Source organism: Salmo salar, chromosome ssa02 (assembly GCF_905237065.1).
Source record: "Salmo salar chromosome ssa02, Ssal_v3.1, whole genome shotgun sequence".
NCBI lineage: Eukaryota > Metazoa > Chordata > Actinopteri > Salmoniformes > Salmonidae > Salmo > Salmo salar.
In genome coordinates this window covers 20,401,411-20,423,154 of record NC_059443.1, presented here as the reverse complement: position 1 = coordinate 20,423,154, position 21,744 = coordinate 20,401,411, and the positions used below count along the sequence as shown (strand labels likewise).

The following is a 21,744-nucleotide window of genomic DNA, read 5'->3' as shown; positions in this document are numbered from 1 at the left end:
ATTTGTCTAGCAGGTGCATACATACACAGCACCGCGAAATAAAACGGGCCCGAGACAGCAGAGTGTAGAAGCGAGACAGACGCACTCGAATGAAACCACGGGCAAACCATGATAATGCAAGCTCACTTTTGTCTGACGTAACCGACGTTTAACGGGAGATAAATACTACAGTCGCCCTCGTACTGGTGTCGGGGGGGAAAGAGCCGAAACGGGAAAAATAGCGGATGGTTTGACCTCATTGGGGTTATTTGTTGTTTTCGTTGCCGTTTTTGTGGAGAGACCACTGATGTAACGGTTCTGGATTTGATGGGTTGGGTTGGCAGGACGAGATGCACAAAAGAGCGTCTCTTACACCGTGTTTAGTTGCGGATTAGGAGAGGGGGATCAAACGGAGGAGGGGAAGAGGGGAACACAACAACAAGGAGACGTTCTTTATTAGCGGGGGAAGACAGCGCCAGACCAGGATACGGTAGCGGAGAGAAGAAGACCGAAAGCGTCGCTCGAATGATTGTGCGGTGGTGGATCCCGCGACGATGCGACGACACTGCTGGGTGATAGTGCTGGCGGGGATGTTGTCGTACTTCAACCCGGAGAGAGCCCTTGGAGCCCCGCAGAGAGAAGGTGAGTGGTGTCGGTGAGCTGGAATGATATTGACGCTGGGAGAAAGAAGAGAGGGGGAGGTGGGAGAGGGGATAGATTAGACGGTTATGAATAGGTACTCGGAAATATTACGGCCAAAACACACTGACACAGCCTCAACAATAATACTATATATGTTATCTTTCTTGGCTGATATGATTAGGCTATGGTAGGCAATATGCCTTTATAACACGGGATGAAATCAAAAAGACAATGGCCACATTATTATCATCAAGTAGCCTGGAGAATTCGGTAGGATCTGCGACCCTATTTCGGTGGCATTTATCAATAGCATCGATGGCATGTCAAAACGGGAATTTGCCCAATGAATGTTAAATTAATCGCCACAGTATCATTCATGTGTATATCTAACGTATATTATGCCACCTGAGTTTAATTATAAAAATCTTAGAATTTCCATTTAAAATCCACAAAATCCGTTTTATTTTGTCCTCCTTTTATTAGGCATCGCAGTGTTTTGTTTGTCGTTTGCAGTCATGGTGTTCTAGTGTATTGTTTTGATAAGAGCTGTAAACTGGAGCTGGTGGAATAGGCCCCTGCTATGTGTACCTATTTATATGCAGTGTATGTCTGGACAGCTGTCTAGGGATAGAATAATAGAATTGCCCAGGAATTGTGCATCTATACTGCCGATGGATAGGCTACATAAAATATTATTGTATTCTACATAGACTTATGTGAAAGAGTTTGAATTTCATATAGGCCAACATGTTTTTCCTATTTTAACAGTTTCCAATGTAATTCTACTGCCAGGCCATAGGCTTGCATAGGCTGCAGTCCAATCCAGTACATAAATCAACGAAATTATTACACATTTATGATGAGTCAATAATTCATGTATCTTTCTCAAATTCATACTCATGATTTTTAGTAGCATTTCTTACTTAGAATTTACACGTCACTCTTGAATTTGTTAGAATAACATGGACCATTCTGTTTTTAGGCCTTCATAGAGGTCTGAGTGTTTTTCTCATAAAACAGCCATTGGAGGATGGAGTCATACAGCATATCATTTCTGAGCTCAACACATCCTTAATGCTAATTACAATGTTCAATTATGTTATTTATATATTTAAAGCAGTGCTCAAAGTGCTTTATAAATGTCTTTTTTAGGGGTAACTTGCATTTTCCACTCATGAATGATCTCATGAAAATATTCCATTGATCAGAAAAGTCTATTTGTGATTGGATTCCCTTTCAGTGTGTTATTGGACGTCTCTGTAAGGTGTGTGTACTGTCTAGAGGGAGAGGCAGAGGAAAGGATGTGCCAAAATTGTTAATCACAGTTAAGCTTACACATTGATCTACCAATAGGGTAAACATCAATTAAAGCCTTTTGTTTTGACTATTACTGGACTGTTGATGCATCTTCACGCCATGCTTTCAGTAATCAATGAGCTCATGAAATGGATGGGGAAACGTACATTTGGTTTTGCATTATTCATTACTGTGCCGTAATAGTGAGTCAATATCTAGAAGTAGTGATGAATACAGGGCATGGTGGAATAGGATGAGCAGGGGAAAACAGAGTAGCTCTGGTACTTACATTTTCTGGTTCCAATGACACTGAAAATGCTCAAATTGTGGTTGATATTCATAAGTACTGTACTGAATTGGCACTTGACCTGCAAGTGTATTGACAAGTATGTGTACTCAGAGGTTCACCTTCGGGAGTTGGAGAAGTGTTTTTTGTAAAATTGTATATGGGGGAAAAACTAATAATATTGACAACAAGTTCATCTAGAAATATGCATTTTTGATTGTGGCGATGCTGGTTTTGATTTGAGGATTTAAAATGTAAAGATACAACAAACAAGTAGTAGCCTACTGTTGTGAAGGGTTTTTAACCACCCTGCCCTCCCCCTTCTCTTTTTCACAGATGGTTCGCTCCTCACAAACGGCCAAGTTGAGGTACAAATATATAAAAAAACGCCCCAAACTCCTCCTTCTCACCTAGGTAGCCAACCTCCCTGATTTGAGTGATTCTTTTCCAATTTTCCAACCCTCCCCCGGTAGCAATTTCCCCAAAATGACAACGCCACCCCTCCCTGCTTTTCAACTGTGTTTCCTGGAAGGAATGTTGTTTTTTCCTCCCCCCTCTTTCCTAACCGGAATGGTAGACTTCCCTGATTTTAACTTTAATTCCGATCTCACCTCTCTTTTATTGATTCCGAAGATGGTTTCCTGACTTTCCTCCAAAGTTGATTTCCTTTTCCTGCTTCTCCCAAAACTCCAATGACAGTTGTTCATTGGGGATCCTCCGCTTTGTCTCAAACTTACCTCTATTGAAACAATTCCAACGGTTTTCCTCCTCAATCTCAATATGTAACAATGACTTTGACCCTTTTCAACCCAATTCTCCGAAGCCTCTCTTTCCCCCACTCACTCATCCACTCACCAACACTTCAACCTAACAACTGTGTGTTTCCTTCAGGAAGTACTTCCTGGCTGATTAACCGTATTAACTTTTTCCTCTCCTCCTTTTCTCTCCCGCCATATCTCAGTCTCTCAATCCAGGGCTGCGTCTCTCTCTTCTCCGCCCTACGTCGTCATTCTCATCTCTTGCTCGGGGCTCGTCTCCTTTGTTTTACTGCTCTTCACCTGTCTGTGCTGTAAGAAGGGAGGAGTGGGATTCAATGTAAGTCTCCATCATGTAAGAGACTTATTCACACGTCTTGTCTATTGTGTTGCACTGTCTGCATGCATGTTGTGTAGATCAATAGATATAGGCATCATATTACACATTGGCCCTTAGGGAAACCCTAAACATTGAGGGCTGTAACAATGTTATAGCATATGGGAATGTCCTGACTTGTCATGGAAGGGCCCAGCACCCCAGGGGCGGTGGGCATCCCCATAATTCAAACCCTCTATGAATCTATTGTCTTTGAATCTGTGATCTTCGGATGGTTCATTGTTTCTTTGGCTGCATGTGCAGCACCACATTTTACCAGAACTATTACAGATGTTGCATGAGCCAGAAAGCTTAGGGTCTGTTTACATTTAATAGATTTCCTCATATTAAATCCAGATAGGCCTTTCTTTGTGACATTTCAGCCAGCACACTGGGTGCATCTCAATTATCTAAAGTGGTTCCCCTCCTTCATCTAAACTGATGTGAAAACACAGGCAACAAGGGGAAAGTAATATGGTGTCTGCCCACCAGTTATTTGTTTACACTTTCCCAATTTCTTTAGAAACGTAAACCACTTTAGGCTATTGACACAGCCACTAGAAAAGCGGTCACTAACCCTCATCCTGGAGAGCTTCGGGTGTGTAGGGTTTTGTTCCAGGACAGGCCAGAACTAACACACTGGATTCAACTAATCAACTACGGTAATAAACAAGAGTTTAATAAGCTGAATCTGGTGTGTTGGTGCTGGGCTGGAACAAAAACCTGCAAACCCTGTATCTCCCGGGACCAGGCTTGGTGATCACTGCTTTTCAAACTTACAATATCTCTAAAGCTTCTACGCTTCCTCTGTTCTTTCCTGTCAAATCAGGAGTTTGATAATGCAGAGGGGGAGGAGTGTTCTGGTGGTTCTAGCCCCGCCCAGGAGGACAGTCTGTCTTCTTGCCCCTCCCTCCCGGAGGTCTACACCCTCCCACTCAGAGACAGGGCTAACTGTCCCGCCCTGCAGGATGGCTCAGGTAACTAAGGCAGACTCTCTGTAGCTGGAGCTGATGGCAGTATATAGCACATGAATATTAGCAAGCTTGATGGATATCAGAAAACCCCAAATCATGTGTCTTTCTCTTTTCATCTCCTCTATTCTGTCTCTAAAGACTCTAAGTCGAAGTACTTCCATAGGCACACTCTCAACTACCTTCAGGAAATAGGAAATGGCTGGTTTGGAAAGGTGAGATCACCAACTCATACCTCCACCCTCAGTTGTGATGTCATCATGTAATGGTGGTAGCTGGATCTGGCAGTTCTTCCAAATGTCTCTCAACCCCATGTTTCCTCTAAAAGACACATCCTTTTAACAGCTTCTCAGTAAATCTAATATTGGCTTCCTACCAGCTCTCATGAGTTATGTCTTCTTCCTACACCACTATATTTCTGATCTCTCTCTCTCTCCCTCTCTCTCTCTCTCTCTCTCTCTCTCTCTCTCTCTTTCTCTTTCCCTCCTCTCCTGCTTCCTCTCTCTCTCCTTCCTTCTCCTCTCTTTCCCTCCTCTCCTCCTCTGTCCCACATCTCTCTTTCTCCTCGCATCTATCTCCCCCTACCTCTCTCCCTCTCCTTTCCTCTCCTCTCTCTCCCTCCTCTCTATCGCTTTCCTGTCTGTCCCACATCTCTCTTTCTCCTTACCTCCTTCTCTCTCTCTCTCTCTCTCTCTCTCCTCTCCTCCCTCCCCCCCCTCTCTCTCTCTCTCTCTCTCTCTCTCTCTCTCTTTCTCTCTCTCTCTCTCCCTCCTTCCCTCTCTCTCTCCCTCCCTCAGGTGATCCTAGCGGAGGTGCTGTGTGACTGCAGCTCCTCCCAGGCCGTGGTGAAGGAGTTGCGGGTCAGTGCCAGCCCTCTGGAGCAGAGGAAGTTCTTGGCTGAGTCTGAGCCATACAGGTCAGAGAAACTGACATTTTGTGTCATCAGACACTTTTATTTAAGTTATTTGTTTTTGTGGTTTCCTGAGTGTACAAAACATTAGGAACACCTACCTAGTATTGAGTTGCACCCTCTTTTTTCCCTCAGAACAGCCAGGGCATGGACTCTACAAGGTGTCAAAAGCGTTCCACAGGGATGCTGGCCCATGTTGACTCCAATGCTTCCCACAGTTGTGTCAAGTTGGCTGGATGTCCTTTGGGTGGGGGGCCATTCTTGATACACATGGGAAATTGTTGAGTGTGAAAAACCCAGCAGCTTTTCAGTTCTTGACACACTCAAACCAGTGTGCCTGACATCTACTACCATACCCTGTTCAAAGGCACTTACAGTGGGGGAAAAAAGTATTTGATCCCCTGCTGATTTTGTACGTTTGCCCACTGATAAAGAAATGATCAGTCTATAATTTTAATGGTAGGTTTATTTGAACAGTGAGAGACAGAATAACAACAAAAATATCCAGAAAAACGCATGTCAAAAATGTTATAAATTGATTTGCATTTTAATGAGGGAAATAAGTATTTGACCCCCTCTCAATCAGAAAGATTTCTGGCTCCCAGGTGTCTTTTATACAGGTAACGAGCTGAGATTAGGAGCACACTCTTAAAGGGAGTGCTCCTAACCACAGCTTGTTACCTGTAAAAAAGACACCTGTCCACAGAAGCAATCAATCAATTAATCAATCCGATTCCAAACTCTCCACCATGGCCAAGACCAAAGAGCTCTCCAAGGATGTCAGGGACAAGATTGTAGACCGACACAAGGCTGGAATGGGCTACAAGACCATCGCCAAGCAGCTTGGTGAGAAGGTGACAACATTTGGTGTGATTATTCGCAAATGGAAGAAACACAAAAGAACTGTCAATATCCCTCGACCTGGGGCTCCATGCAAGATCTCACCTCGTGGGGTTACATTGATCATGAGAACGGTGAGGAATCAGCCCAGAACTACACAGGAGGATCTTGTCAATGATCTCAAGGCAGCTGGGACCATAGTCACCAAGAAAACAATTGGTAACACACTACGCCGTGAAGGACTGAAATCCTGCAGCGCCCGCAATGTCCCCCTGCTCAAGAATGCATATTCATGCCCGTCTAAAGTTTGCCAATGAACATCTGAATGATTCAGAGGACAACTGGTGAAAGTGTTGTGGTCAGATGAGACCAAAATGGAGCTCTTTGGCATCAACTCAACTCGCCGTGTTTGGAGGAGGAAGAATGCTGCCTATGACCCCAAGAACACCATCTCCACTGAGAATATCTTCAAAGAGGAGTGGGACAAAATCCCTCCTGAGATGTGTGCAAACCTGGTGGCCAACTACAAGAAACGTCTGACCTCTGTGATTGCCAACAAGGGTTTTGCCACCAAGTACTAAGTCATGTTTTGCAAAGGGGTCAAATACTTATTTCCCTCATTAAAATGCAAATTATTTTATAACATTTTTAACATGCGTTTTTCTGGATATTTTTGTTATTCCGTCTCTCACTGTTGAAATAAACCTACCATTAAAATTATAGACTGATCCTTTCTTTGTCAGTGGGCAAATGTACAAAATCAGCAGGGGATCAAATACTTTTCCCCCCCACTGTAAATCTTGCCCATTCACCCTCTGAATGGCACACATACACAATCCATGTCTTGATTCTCTCAAGGTTTAAAAATCCTTATTTAAGCTCTCCTCCCCTTTATCTACACCGATTGAAGTGGATTTAACAAGTGACATCAATAACGGATCATAGCTTTCACCTGGATTCACCTGGTCTGTCTATGTCATGGAACGAGCAGGTGTTCCTAATGTTTTGTACATTCAGTGTATATAAATCACAGTTCTTGGGATTAACTTCACAGTTAACTCCCAACCTGTACTTCACTCTGGTTGATTTGGTGCTGTTTGAAAAAGATCTACATGGACCAAGTCACATCAGTAGATGTGTTTAATTGTCGTGTGTCATATTGAGATGCTGGTAGTTAGAGACTGCATGCTGCATACAAGTGGTGCAGTGTTAGAACTGTAACATGGAGTGACAGATGACTACTGGTCTGACCTATTTATTATGCTCAACTTAGATTAAAATGACACTTGGCCTGCCATCTCTCTCTCTCTCTCTCTCTCTCTCTCTCTCTCTCTCTCTCTCTATACACACTTACAGTTGCCTCTTTCTCTGTCACATATAGAAACACATGTTTCTCTTTCATCTTTCTCTCTCGCTCCCCCTCTCTCTAGCTCTGTCTGTTTTCTTTCGTCCTCTCCACTTTCTCACTAACAAACCCACCTAAGTAAACATACACAAACAAATGCGCCCAGATGTTATCCCCCTCTCCTCTTCCCTCATTCACTTTAACTGCATATCCTCTGCTGCATTGCCTCTCTCGTTTCATCATCTTCCCCTCTCTCCCCCCTCTCTCTATTTTCTTGCCTTCAGGAGTCTCCAACATCCCAACATCCTTCAGTGTTTGGGCCAATGCAGCGAGAGCATTCCCTTCCTGCTGGTCATGGAGTTCTGTCAGTTGGTGAGGGCCATGTTGTTTTTACTACTATTATGAGATGGAGAAGAAGAGGAGGGCACATTGTAGAGGAGATCCAAAGAGAGGCCATTTTGTTTTGAACGGATACATTTACTCCATTCCTCTTGTTTGGTCTCATCATTGTGTTTCTATCAGAGACTGATTGATACCTGAGCAACCAGCTGATTGGACTCTCTGGTGACTGGTCAATAAATGAGTCAAATGGATCAATTAAGTGACAAACACCAGACTGTAGCTTCCGTACATGGAAATAGATGTTTGGTTAGTTTCCTTTCCCCCCATCAAATAACCATGTAAATACTTGGTGACTTTTCACACTTAGATATACCTTTTGTAGTATAATGTTATGCCAGTCGTTTCCAGCTCCAACACTCAACACCTGCTGCCTCTGTTTGTTTGCTTTCATTCTTGCTCTTTAATGAAAGACCGATTGAGACCTGAAATCCCAAGTGATTGGACTCTGTGGCCAATCAATGACTCAAACAGATCAATTAATGACCAGGGATGGGAGAGAAACAATACCGCAGCCCTTTACCAGAAGAACATAAGCTATAAATCCTCTGTACATTGAAACACACATCCCTTTATCATTTGAAGTATCTTATTCTCCTGTCCTACCACCAGTACAACCTCTATCTCTCTAATGATATTAACTCATTACCAATTCCCCTTCTGCTTTTGAGGACCTTCAGGTTCAGGAAAACACTTAGGAGAGGGTATTTCTCCAGCATAAATGTACAAATGTACTTCATTTATAGCTGAATATGTCCGATCAAAGTCATAAACTATGTTAATTGTTCTTCTGATTGTTTTAAGTATCACATACTGTACATGATATTGGTAATGCTCATTGATGGTGTAATAAATTAATGATATTGGTAACACTCATTGATGGTGTAATAAATTATATTTGTGATGTGTTACCAGGGCGACCTGAAGAGGTACCTGAGAGCCCAGAGGAAGTCAGATGGGATGACCCCTGACCTTCTGACCCGGGAAATGCTGACCCTGCAGAGGATGGCGTTTGAAATCACCTCTGGCCTGCTGCACCTCCACGAGAATAACTACATCCACAGGTCTGTGAGGTCATATCCTGGCTCTCTGGCTCCAGTGATTGATTGGTTGGTAATTGAGTGATTGATAGTAAATGGATTATGATTGTTTTGTCTCCAGTGATCTGGCTTTGAGGAACTGTCTCCTTACCTCTGACCTCACTGTCAGAATCGGAGACTATGGGCTGTCTCACAACCACTACAAGGTATGTGTGTGTGTGTGTGTGGGCGTGTGCGCTTACCCATGTACTTTGCTTGAACCACCACAATCTGTTGACAAGTTATATCCCTTATACCATGCCATTGTTGGATTCGATTTTCATAATAGCAAACTAGGACTCAAATTTGGTTAGCTAAACTCTATGCGTTCTCTGCAAAATAATGCAACTCCGTGGAAGGTCAGTTCCGCTCCTTTAGCGTGTCATGGAACACACCTTCCAGGTGGTTCATTATCTTCCAGAGAACACATAGCCCCTTGTTGATTATCCCTAACGTATTGGATGTCCCTAATGGCTTATCTTCAAGTCCATGCATCCCTCTGTGTGTGTTTATCTGTGTAGGATGACTATTACCTAACATCAGACAAGCTGTGGATTCCCCTGAGGTGGATAGCGCCAGAGCTTCTGGAGGAGTACAGAGGATCTCTGATCGTCACTGACCAGACCAAGACCAGCAATCTGTGGTACCTACCATAACACAACCTGCCTCTAAAACGGACAAATAAACAACTGAATATTTCAATAAGCTGTATTCTGTATTTCTTATCTAATTTGATTATTTCTCTATCCGCCAACTCTCTCTCTACTCCTATTTTCTATCTCTCCCTCTCTTTCCCCTCTTTATCCCACATCTCTCCCCTCTCTTTCCCCTCTTTATCCCACATCTCTCCCCTCTCTTTCCCCTCTTTATCCCACATCTCTCCCCTCTCTTTCCCCTCTTATTCCCACATCTCTCCCCTCTCTTTCCCCTCTTTATCCCACATCTCTCCCCTCTCTTTCCCCTCTTTATCCCACATCTCTCCCCTCTCTTTCCCCTCTTTATCCCCACATCTCTCCCCTCTCTTTCCCCTCTTATTCCCACATCTCTCCCCTCTCTTTCCCCTCTTATTCCCACATCTCTCCCCTCTCTTTCCCCTCTTTATCCCACATCTCTCCCCTCTCTTTCCCCTCTTTATCCCACATCTCTCCCCTCTCTTTCCCCTCTTTATCCCACATCTCTCCCCTCTCTTTCCCCTCTTATTCCCACATCTCTCCCCTCTCTTTCCCCTCTTTATCCCCCATCTCTCCCCTCTATTTATCCCACTTCTCTCCCCTTTCTCTCCTTTCTCTCCCCTCTCTCTCCCCTCTCTCTCCTTTCTCTCCCCTCTCTCTCCCCTCTCTCTCCCACTTCCCTCTCCTCTCCCTACCACTTCTCTCCCCTCTCTCTCCCACCTCTCCACCCCACTCTCCCCTCTCTCTCCAACTTCCCTCTCCAACTTCCCTCTCCTCTCTCTTTCCCATTTCTCTCCTCTCTCTCCCACTTCTCTCACACTCTCCCCTCTCTCTCCCCTCTCTCTCCCCTCTCTCTCCCCTCTCTCTTTCCCCCCACTCTCTCCCATTTCTCTCCCCTCTCTCTTCCTTTTCTCCCAGGTCTCTGGGGGTGGTGATCTGGGAGCTGTTTGAGTTTGGTTCTCAGCCTCACAGGCACCTGAGTGATGAGGAAGTGTTGACCTTCGTCATCAGAGAGAGACAGATCACCCTGGCCCAGCCACGGCTCAAACTCTCCCACGCAGACTACTGGTCAGTGGGCCATTTCTTGACTTTTGGTTCTCTAATGATATCTGCATTTGATGAAGAAAGTAGTCGATTACAGATGTGTTACTTTAAAGGCCTACTTTGCCAATAGATCATTAAGGTCAAAGCTAATATATGCAACCCCCTCAAATCTTATTTTTTTGGGGTGGGGGTAGATCAGCTTTAATATTGCAGAAAGATTGTAGCTTCCATCAATGTAATTGTCTGCATCATTTCCAATCCCCCTTATCTTTGTGTTTGTCTTTCCTGTCTTTCCTCTTCCAGGTATGAGATCATGCAGTCCTGCTGGCTCCCTCCTCCCCAACGCCCCTCCATCGCTGAGGTATTCCTCCTTCTCTCCTCCCTTCTGGCTGCTGAGCGAGGGATGTCCCGAAGGAGCGTGGGAGAGGATGAGGAGGATGAGGACGAGGAGTATGAGGAAGGGAGAGGAAGAAGAGGAGAGAGCGATGAGTCATTTGAGAGACGGTGGGATTCTCTCCGTCCTCTGGCCTTCCAGGCTGCAGCGAGTGAACGACAGAGAGAGAGGGAGTATGGGAGGGATGACAGGGGGAACTCCTACCCTCTACTGGACCCCGTGGGGAACTGCATCACCCCATCCTCCACAGAACTCGATGACATCCTGACAGTCACGGAGACCAGTAAAGGGTTAAATTTTGAGTACTTCTGGGAGAAGGCCCATGCAAGGCGGGGCTGCCAACCACTTCCTCCTCCCCAGCCAATCCCGATGGTCAACCCCTCCCACAGACAATCCCTGGACACACCCACTGTTGTCCCTGTGATAAGTGCACGTAGCCCCTCCCTCGCCAGCGAGTACTTCATCCGATTGGAGGAGCACACCCCTCAGGATAAGTCCCCATCTCTTAAAGGGAAAGCGCACTCTTTCCGTTCTGACTCGTTGCGTCCTGGAGATCTGGAGCTAGTGGAGATACGCAGCGGAATGCTGGGCAAAGAACGTGCGCCGTACAGTTCTGATGAGGAGTACACTGGGCGAGGTGGGAAATCCATCCAGACCGTCCGATCCAGCGAGGTCCAGCTAAGGGTCCCCAACACTGGGGTGGCAGAATTCAAAGACATTTCCAGTAGGGTGACTGACTTCTCTGTGGTGGATTTAGGAGATGATGATGAGGAAGAGGAGGGTGAAGGAGACAGTAAGTCATCCACTGGTTCTCAGGCCCCTGTCCTGCCTCCCAAGCCACGTTCTATGTCAACCTCCTCGGGCAACCACCTCCACTCGCGCCCCCTCCCTGCGCCTCCGTTGGGCTACCACCGAGTAGGGCTTGGGCTGGGTCACTATTCCATGAGTGGTAAGATAGAAACGATGGACCCTCTGATGGGCAGCTGCCTGCCATCATCATATGATCACTTAGGGTTCCACCGTCCTCGTCAGACCATGCCCCCCTCCCCGTCACTCTCCCCCTCCCTACCCCAGTCCAGCCACCCCATCTACCCCACTCCCCAAACATGTCCTCCCCCTCTCCCACCCCACTACAAGCCCCAAAGGGGCCTGTATCACAGCTATGGTGTAGGTAGCTTCTCCAGATACAGTAAGCCCCAGATGTACTCTCAAAGAGACCCACTATCCTGTGACTACTCAGACCGACAAGGTGGTGTACGGCGCACAGCATCCTTGCACAACACAAAGGGAACATCCAATTTCCACTCAAAAGACTTTGACTCTCCCGTACGACGCCAGAACGTATTTCGCCCTGTTTACCGCAACATCTCCCACTCTGAGTCCGGGGTCCACAGAATTGAGAGGCACTCGTCCTCCAGTCCCACCTATTCAGATGAGGATGACTCCCCCTTTATGTCCCCTGAGAAACCCAGTGGGGGAGGGACAACCGTCCCGACCTCTAGTTTGTCAGAGGATGCGGATCCGGCCACAGCCGAGCTCTTCTCCAGGGGTATGAAGAGGACCCAGTCGCGCCTCGCCACCATCCTGCCTGCCATCTGGAGGGAGGACGCGGAACTGCAGGCAGATAGCGTAACCGACACCAAGATATCCCCCATGCACCTGTTTCTGACTGAGATCTCTAGTGTGTCAGAGTCAAATGATGCCAAGTCCAAGGAGGGGAGGACCTCATGGGAGGGAGAGACAGAGCGGGAGAAGAAAAGGGATGGGGAGAGGTCAGGGAACTTCCTCCAGCCCTTGAGAGGGGGGATGCGTCGGTCCCGGTCGCTGGTCACAGAGCTGGGCTCTGCAGAACAGACATTGGGGCCAGACAGAAACACACAGATGGGGACAGAGGTGGAGAGGGTGAGGAAAGGTTCCATCCAGAGAGATCTATTCCTCACTGAGATCACAAACACAGGAAGGATGGATGCAGGCATGGAGAGAGATCCGGTGAAGTTCCTCCACCCTCCTGGCTCCCGATCGCGTCCCTACACCTACACCTGCGCCCCCGGCCTCCCGTCCTACGCTGAGGCCGAGGAGGCATACTCCAGGGGCATGAGGAGATCCCGATCCCTCCTCTCCGAAATCACAGTGGGGAGTCAGGAGTCGGAGTCACAGGAGACAGAGAAGGAGACAGAGAAGGGACAGATGACCAGAGAGGAGTTCCTGAAGGAGATCCAATCAGCAGAGACCTTTTTGACGGAGATCATATCCAGACAAAACGCAACCGCCTCCAACAAGCATTGCGAGGACTTGTCTCAGTCACCCACTCCAATGTCACCAGAATACGAGTCAATATGCATAGATCCTGACTCCTCTCAGACCATCCGTTTCCAATCAGAGAGTTCCATACGTACATCAAACAGAGGCAAAGACGATGTAGCACCGGAGGCCATTTACGCCCAAGTGACTAAACGGGCAAAAAAGAGTGAGATAAAGGTCACTATACGGCCTGAGATCCCAGTACTGCAAATAGGATCAAATAAACAGTCTGTCAAACAGGAAGAGGAATGTCCCACAGACACGACCTGCCTCAAGGACTCACCCAGCTCACTCACAGATCCCACCGCTGACACCAACTCTCAGCCAGACTCTCAGCCCCAACCTGGTGACTTTGTGTTCTCAGAGATAATGCCAAAAAATGGCCTCCTCCTTTACCAAACATTCCCCAGTACAAAAACAGAGGAGGACGTTTCAGAAGGTCCAGCCCTACCTGTAAGAGGAACACAGAGAGTCAGAGAAAGGGTTGAGCTCTCAAGACAAGCTCAAGTTCAGTCTTTATCTCAAGACAGTGTTACTGGAGAAGTGGAAGAATCTGAAAAGAAACCCTGTGATGATGAGTCACCTATTTCTGTAGATGAGAAAGAGAGCAGGGGTCAGAATAATGTTGGGGAAAGGAATTGTGATAGAATGAAAGGTGATGCTGAGGTCAGAGATACAGGGCAAGGATGTCAGAAGCAGGAAATTGTTGATGACATTTTACATGACTTAACAACAGAGACATCAGAAACAGATAGAGAATGTCAAATTGAATCTAAAGATCACAAGGAAGAAGGGTCAGAGAGTTCAAAAGGTTGTGACAGTCAAATGAAGAACGACACATCACATTGTTCTACTGCTCAGTCACATAACCCAAATGTTGAAAGCTATTTACAAATCAACAAACATAATTCACAGATCAACCAGGAAGGAAGGTCAGACCCAAGTCAAAAGAGCCCTACAGCCGTTCCCACCACCCCAGACTGGGACCCATCCTCTGACCTCTCTCTCTCCACCATGACCCCCTCAGACTCATTCCTGTCATCTTTGACCCCCAGTTCAGCCGACTGTCTGACCCCAGGTGACCCGTGTGTTGGAGGTGAAGGACCAGGTGGTTGGAGGGTGCTGGGGACAGAAACCACCCACAGAGACTCCGCCTACTTCTCTGACAGTGACTGGGAAGGGGAGGGGCTTAGCAGGAAGGGCAGTGATGGACTGAGTGTGACCAGACCCGGCAGCGGACGAGGTGGAGAGAGGGGGACGCTGACAGGAATAGAAGAGAAGACAGAATTAGAGGATGAGGGAGAAACCGGGGGAAAGAGTCCCTTGAAGAGGATTTCAAATAAGGGAATTGACATTGAGAGGGAAAAGGAGACAGTTCTTGAACAGAATGCTCATGTGCAGGATATCTCTCAAAACAGTGATGATGGATATAAAGACATATCGAGTATTCAGGAGAACGATCTCAGTCTGAAAGAAGTAGAACATAAAACAGGGTTAGAATCAGAACAGAGAGAAGATTCTGGAATGTTCCACAATGAGAGCGGAGAGTCAGATGAAAAGGGCCTAGTCCATCCGGGACTACTGTCTGATAACTCACAGACCAAGGAGAACAATGAGTTTATAGCTAAGCTGTTCTCTAATTTAGATGATACACCTCTCAAAGGGTTCTCTTACAATGATGGAACTCAAATTTGTAATCATTACACAGAAGGTGTGATTTCTCATGTGGAGTCGAATGATTTTAGATTCCATGACTCCACAGACAAAGACTTGACATTGCCTTCTAATAGTACCACTAAGACAGATTGTTTGAAATTAATATCTGCCATTCAGACAAAGGATAACAAACTTGAGAATGAAGAACTTCCAGGTATTGAAGAGAGAGAAAATGATAATTCCATGAAAGACACTACGGAACCAGTGACAGCGTTACATGGCGACCATGATAACAGAGAATCCAGGCTATCTAGGTTCTACGGTATTCAAACCAGCGAGGTCAAACTCAGTGACGATATTCCAGTAGTACTGGAGCCCAACGACGGAGAGAGCACCAATGACGAAGAGAGCAAACTGGCCTCTTCTTTCTGGGCCGAGGGGGACACTGAGGGGTCTGAAAGAGAAGACGGGCAAGGTCTGGAGATTCAACACACAGACGCCAATGAGCTTGGCCTGAGAAACTTGTGTTACTCAGAGGAAAGCGAAGACGAGAGGGCCAAGGCCAAATCAGAGACAGAGAAACAGCTTGCCGCTGGAGAGCTGTGTAACGCCATGAAGGAGAAATCTCCTCAAAGAGGACCAGTGACGGGGAGCCAGAGTGGGTCTTTGAGCAGGGATGGGTCTGCTGAGACTGTGGACAGGGAGTCATCTAAGGATCTGGAGTTGAAGGCTAAAGAGCTGTGGAACACTCTGGAGGAGGGGGAGGGGAGAGGGGGAGGAGTGGTGAGGGGCGAGTTTGATTGTCACCGTTTCCAGCAGGGAGACCTGCACCTGTGGCCATCGGAGAACGACCAGTGGGCCTCGCCGGAGAACAGAAACCAGGAAGCTGAACTCGGATTGGAATTCTTCTCAGCGTTCGGAAAGACCTGGGAGGAGAGGGAGCAGCTGGTGGTAGGCCGGGAATTCTGGGAGGCTGAGGAGAACGATGAACTGGCGGGGAGTGAGCCTCATCCAGCCATCCTCCAAGATAGTGAAGATACTTCTAATGACGAGATGCAGGGACGGGTAGCCTACCTGGAAATAAAGGGAGAGTTGTCCCAGAAACAGGCTCTCTCCAGTAGCATTGACAGCCAACTATCCCAGGCACTGGATGTACAGCAAGAGGAAAATATAGAAAATCCAGATAGGTTTGACGATGATGATGAGCAAAATTTTGAAGGTGATCAGCTAGTGGTTGAGGTGGAAAACCGAGAAATCCCAGAGCATGAGACCTTTGCAAGAGGGAGGGAGCAGTTCAGGTCACTCACTGAGACGGGTGGAGACAGTGAAAGTCAAACTGCATCTCTTCTAAACGACTTGGATGGAAACATTGCTCAAGATGAGGGAAATCAGAACTTCAACAGGTTGAATCATCTCAGTGAAGTCCAAATGGAAGAAGGGGCAATGGCCGAAAATAACATAGAAAAAGGACAGGACTTTGAATTAGACAACCATCTTGCTCCCACAGTAAAGAGTATATATTTGGGTGTATCTATCTGCCTCACTGGAGTACCACAGGTAGATTTGTCAGGATTACAACATATTGAGCCAAGCATATGCATTGAAGAAGCTGACTCTACTCGCCAGCTTGTGGGGGAGGACAGAGAAGGGGGAGTAGACATTGTAAACTCAAGTGAGGATTTGGGAGACATATCTCTTCATATCTTGTCTTATCCCAATGATAATGACTTGGAGGATATAGCCTCTTGTACAGATCTGTCTGGTTCACAAGGAGACAACTTTCAGTTCAGTTCTGTAGACTTTCCCAGCCCTCCTCCTAGCATAGATCTTGATATGCAAGAAGACAGGTTGCAGAGTTTAGATGATTCTTTTCCTAGTCCCCCACCTTCTGTCATAGAAATAGACGATGATCACGGTCTTATAAACCTTGATTATTTCGGCTCAGATTTCATTACCAGTGCTGAGAGAGACCCAACAATGCCCCCCACTCCTCACACTGATATCTCAGAGCCGCCCCCCTTACCACCCACCACAACCCACAGCAGAGGGATCTCTGCAAACCTCAACCTTTCACCTGTACATCCAACACTTCCATTATTATTCTCAGGTGAAAGCCAGAACCAGAGCCGCCTCACATCAAACATGTCCGAGGATGACAGAAATAACCTGTCCCAGAAAAACACAACCACCACACTCCCGTCATTCCCCCAGAGTCCCCTCAACACCATCCCAGAGCTGTTGATCTCTGAGTGGAAGGATTTGGACGAGGAGCCTCTGGAAGATTTCGAGAAACTGGAGCAGCTGTGCTGCATATCTGGGGATGAGGAGGACACCCTGGGTGACCTCTTCCTGGGGAATCTGGAGCTGTTGGAGTCTATGAAGAAGACGCCTGAGCAGAAAGCTAAGGGTTCTGGAGAGAGCGATAAAGGTGAAGAGACCTGTGGGACCTCCATGCCTGAGGGGAAGAGGAGAGTGGAACTGAAAGAGGAAGTTGACGGAATCTCTGAGAGCGCTGACTGGCTGGCCAGGTCGGTTCCATCGGCGGTCCAGGACATCCCAACTGGGGCTAAACTTTCACCTCAGGAAGAGAGGCGTGAACTACAGTTCCCATCAGCCCTTTCACCATGTCATTCTCCTGACTCCAAGGACCAGAGGTCACTTTCCAAGATGCCCACTAAAAATGGCCTAATGATGCAGGTGAGCATTAGCCTTGCATTTTAATCCCTTTTGCACAACTTTGTAGATGTATGAAAGTATAAGCCTACACAATTTACAATATCCATTTTCCTGAATATGTTTAAACATTCATACCCCTATTATCTTCTTCTGTTTCCCTTTCTTCAGGTGTGTGAGGAGAGACTGCAGTTCTCCCTCTGTGAGAATGTTAAAACCAATGTCCTCCGGGGGACGACAGTGAGCGACAGCGTCATTCTCCGCCCATGGGGAGACCAGCCCTTAGATGGGGGCGGAGACACAGTCAGTGTGAAGGATGTAGGAAGGTATGCTCTCTCTATCACAGGAAGTTGGTGGCACCTTAATTGGGGAGGAGGGGTTTGTGGTAATGGATGGAACAGAACCGGTGGAATGTCATCAAATACATCAAACACATGGTTTGATGCCAATCCATTGGCTCCGTTTCATCCATTATCATGAGTTTTCCTCCCCTCAGCAACCTCCACTGCCCTCTATGTATTTTGAGATTTATCAAACTGTTGTGTTGAATGATGGCAGGCAGACAGATAATAAAAGAAGAGATCTTTTTTTCTGTTCTTAGCGAAGAGGAGCCGGACACCGAACCCAATTCTGAACCCCAGAGTGAGTCTGATGCGACTGACAGTGAACCACTGACTGTGATCCAGCAGCCAGAAGTTACACCCCCTCAGCCTGTGGCAAACCAAGCAATGAAAGGTACCTCCAGACTTTTCTCTGTGTGAAAATGTGTATGAATAGAATGCAGCATTGTTCACGTTCACCCACTCTGCAGGTGTGTAAATGACATGTTCTAATGGATAGATTGGTGCTTTTTGACACCATCTTTCATGTCTCACTTTATCTATTCCTCTCTTTTCTTTCACAGCCAAACTGGCTCGCCTGTCCCTCTCCCTCCCTCCTCTCCCTCTTGCTCTCCCTCTCTCCTCCAGTCCCAAGGGAGGGTTCAGGGAGGGCGGGCTACACCGAGACAGGAGTGGGAGACGGAGGGGTGCGTCCCCAGGAAGTGACCCCGATGAGGATGAGGAAGAAGAGCAGGAAGACGAAGGCTCCAGGAGAGTGATTGTTGTCACGGAAACAGACGTTGGCAAAAGGGTGGGGCTCAGGAGTCTGCTGAAGTCGCCAAGGGAACCGATAGACAAAGAGAAAGACAGAGGGAGAAACGTGTCGTTTTTTGATGATGTCACTGTCTATCTCTTTGATCAGGTGTTTGTTTAGTTTTTCCCCTCCTCATATATTGAGTCCCATGTTACTCTTGGGCTTTTAACACTTTCACTATATTGGATGTACATGTACTGTCTCTGCTCCTTTTCAGTCCCTGACTCTTCCTCTCTGTTTCTGAAACAGGAAACTCCAACCAGTGAGCTGAGTAGTTCCACCCGCACCAGTCCAGCTCCAGCTCCTAACAAAAGCACTAAATTTGATTTACATGGTACGTACTACGTATGCATGCATGTTGCTATTAGAAACCATATAACGGTCCTGTACATCATTCCCTTCTGAGAGCCAATAGAAAGCTTTTGATGAAATCACTACAATAACAAGCACCCATTGGACAGCTCCCATCTGATCCCTGCTCACTGAAATTGAGAACCCCTCACACCAACCCCTTTTCTAAATATGCGCCCCCAAAATGTATCTCTTGTAATTATCCCCCACACACTATGACATGGGGAATGGAGTGTGGACATAAATCTGGTGCTCAACAATGCACGTCTAAGATGTGTTTTCCACCCTGTCTCCAGAAGCCATCAGCTCTGTCTCTCCCACTGATCGCTTCATTTCACAGAATAATGAGAGTTTGGCTGATCCCCTCTGGGTGTTTTGAATAGACTGTATGTAGAAAAGCATCAACACCAAAATGATCTACTTTCATGATCTCTGTCAGCCTGCAGAGTTGAACAGTTCAAAGCTTTGCAAGGAGAAAGTTTATTTTTAACTTGGGAGTGTGGGCCTTTTTGTGCTTCGGTTCTACAAGAGGATGTTTGTACACACGTATAGATTATTTTAACTAATGATATACCATTTGTGTAATGTTTTTATCCTACATATATTTTTTAAATAACATTTACAGTTGTATGCTTTTGTTTATGTTTTGTGTTGCAGGGGTCAATTCGATGTCATGAAATGTGTTAGAATGTATCCCCTGAATTAAAATAGTATTTACTCCAACCCTAGTACAGTATATTTGTGTATGGCATAGTTGTAGTATTGTAATTCCTTAATTCCCTTACTTACACCATGCTCCTGTCTTTCTACCAGGAGCAAACAGCAAAGGCAAAGACTCCAAAAGAAAAGGGGACTTGTCAGTCAAACCGAGGTCGCCCGTGGGGGCCAACCCAGTGACATCCTCGCGTTTTACCGTCAGCCCAGCCGATGACCCCCACTTGGTGTGAGGCAGGGTTCCGGAATCCTCTGAGTTGTTCTGTAACCCTCAGAACAGGGACCTTCTGAGAGTGGCCAGTGGATTCCCCTCCGTCCATAACCATTCTCAGAGGCTATTTTTTTATCGATCAGGCAACAGAAAGAAAAGACTCCCGTTCTAAAAGCTGGACACATTCCAGGTTTAACCAGGTACCAGTCCTTGTACGAAAAAGGTTGTTGATATAATAACTCCTCCCTTTGCCACTGTATCCTAGGGTCGATTTATAGACACTGGCTGGAAGTGGTTGATGGCAAAGGCAGTTTGTCCTAGGCAAAGAAGAGTCTGGAGCTTTGTAAAATCTGAAACGGATTTGACGGCTATGCAATGGGAGTCATTGTGTACCAGCTTACCTTCTCTTTACCTGCTTCTTTCGGTTGTCTTTACCCAGTATGTACTGGGGGATGCACTTTCTTTTAGTCATGTATCTGTCTATGTGTAAGCTTGGATTGAAATCTTAACTTTGTAAAAACGATTTTCATTGCAGTCAGTCATACTTGTAGGCAGCAGTTGGGGCCAGAAAACAATCTTAGCTCCTGTATTTCAGAGTACTCATTCAACATTTGTACAAAGATAGTGATACAAGTGTATACAATATAATTTTAGAGCTGTTTAATTTAGATGTAATCTTAGACTGCACGAAAAGATGAAAACAAGCTATGTTTCTATATACTTTTATTCTAAAAGACTATGTCTAGCTATTATTTATTGAATTTATTCATTATTTATTTAAAAATAACTTCCATGCTTTGTAAATATTGTTTATTTATTTTGGTGCAATTAATTTATCTTTCAGAATTGTTTGGGACAAAATGCATCTAAGTAATAGCTTCTCGGTTTAATTATTCTTCATAACAAATAAAGCAAGATATTTTCCCCAACCCCCAAAAATATTTTATATAATTTCATGTCTTTATAACTGCCATCCTGTGCTTAACTTATGTCCTCAACTTGCAGGGTTTCCCAAACTCGGTCCCGAGGCCACCTTCTGGGTGCATGTTTTGGTTTTTGTCCTAGCACTACACAATTGATTCAAATAACCAACTCATTATCAAGCTTTGATTATTTTAATCAGCTGTGTAGTTGCCAGGGAAAAGGTCAAAACGTGCACCCAAGGGCGGCCCCAGGACTGAGTTTGGAAAACCCTGCTCTAATATATATATAACATGTTTCATTATTTTCTAATATGATTCAATGTATAGTTGTCTTGTCATAATTTTACTTTGTTTGAGGACAATTGATGTACCTTAGCATGATAAAATGGAAGCTTCTCATCGGTAAATATCTCCAAAAGTTAATGTATTTGTTGATTTACATTCATTTTCTACTATTAGCAACCCATCATGCAGTCAAGCTCCAACTAGTCCCTTTGTTTAGTCTGTTTCAACATCCGTTTAAAACCTGTATTGTTGAAAGAATGGGTTTCATGGGATACTGTATAAAACCAGGGGAAATAAAAACAACATAAAAACTGTGAAACATTTATTGAACTGTTTGATGAAAATAAATTGTACTGTCTTATATTCTTAAGTCAGAGTATTCCTTTTGGTGTTCGAAAAGTAGGTCTTCTCTCGATGCTTTATTCCATTTCTTTCTGAAATGAAGGATCAAACTACTGTATTATGTAGCTAACAATGGATGGCTCAAGGGATGTTGCATAACAATAGCT

General features: G+C 45.7%; 1 protein-coding gene across 3 annotated transcripts; it reads left to right on the top strand.

Moving 5' to 3' along the window:
• The first annotated feature begins 14 nt into the window (after positions 1 to 14).
• LOC106575105 (uncharacterized) lies at positions 15 to 21,598 on the top strand. 3 transcript variants are annotated; one of them, XM_045699666.1, is made up of 16 exons: positions 15 to 621; positions 3,165 to 3,298; positions 4,164 to 4,311; positions 4,447 to 4,520; positions 5,103 to 5,221; positions 7,685 to 7,772; positions 8,715 to 8,863; positions 8,961 to 9,045; positions 9,400 to 9,521; positions 10,468 to 10,617; positions 10,897 to 17,641; positions 17,789 to 17,943; positions 18,219 to 18,352; positions 18,522 to 18,859; positions 19,001 to 19,085; positions 19,916 to 21,598. In XM_045699666.1, the coding sequence occupies exons 1-16, from the start codon at positions 534 to 536 to the stop codon at positions 20,047 to 20,049; spliced, it is 8,748 nt and encodes a 2,915-aa protein (XP_045555622.1). In that variant the 5' UTR covers positions 15 to 533; the 3' UTR covers positions 20,050 to 21,598. The 3 variants fall into 3 exon arrangements, with proteins under 3 accessions (XP_045555622.1, XP_045555623.1, XP_045555618.1); XM_045699667.1 differs by having other exon boundaries at positions 3,165 to 3,313; positions 19,926 to 21,598; XM_045699662.1 differs by having other exon boundaries at positions 3,165 to 3,313.
• The last annotated feature ends 146 nt before the right edge of the window (positions 21,599 to 21,744 follow it).

Bases quoted from the DNA above. Each gene is read 5' to 3' on its own strand.
- LOC106575105 (XM_045699662.1), top strand. From the start codon at position 534: ATGCGACGACACTGCTGGGTGATAGTGCTGGCGGGGATGTTGTCGTAC. The intron at 3,314-4,163 runs GTAAGAGACTTA...CTGTCAAATCAG, and splicing joins TCAATGTAAGTCTCCATCAT to GAGTTTGATAATGCAGAGGG. The intron at 9,522-10,467 runs GTACCTACCATA...CTTTTCTCCCAG, and splicing joins ACCAAGACCAGCAATCTGTG to GTCTCTGGGGGTGGTGATCT.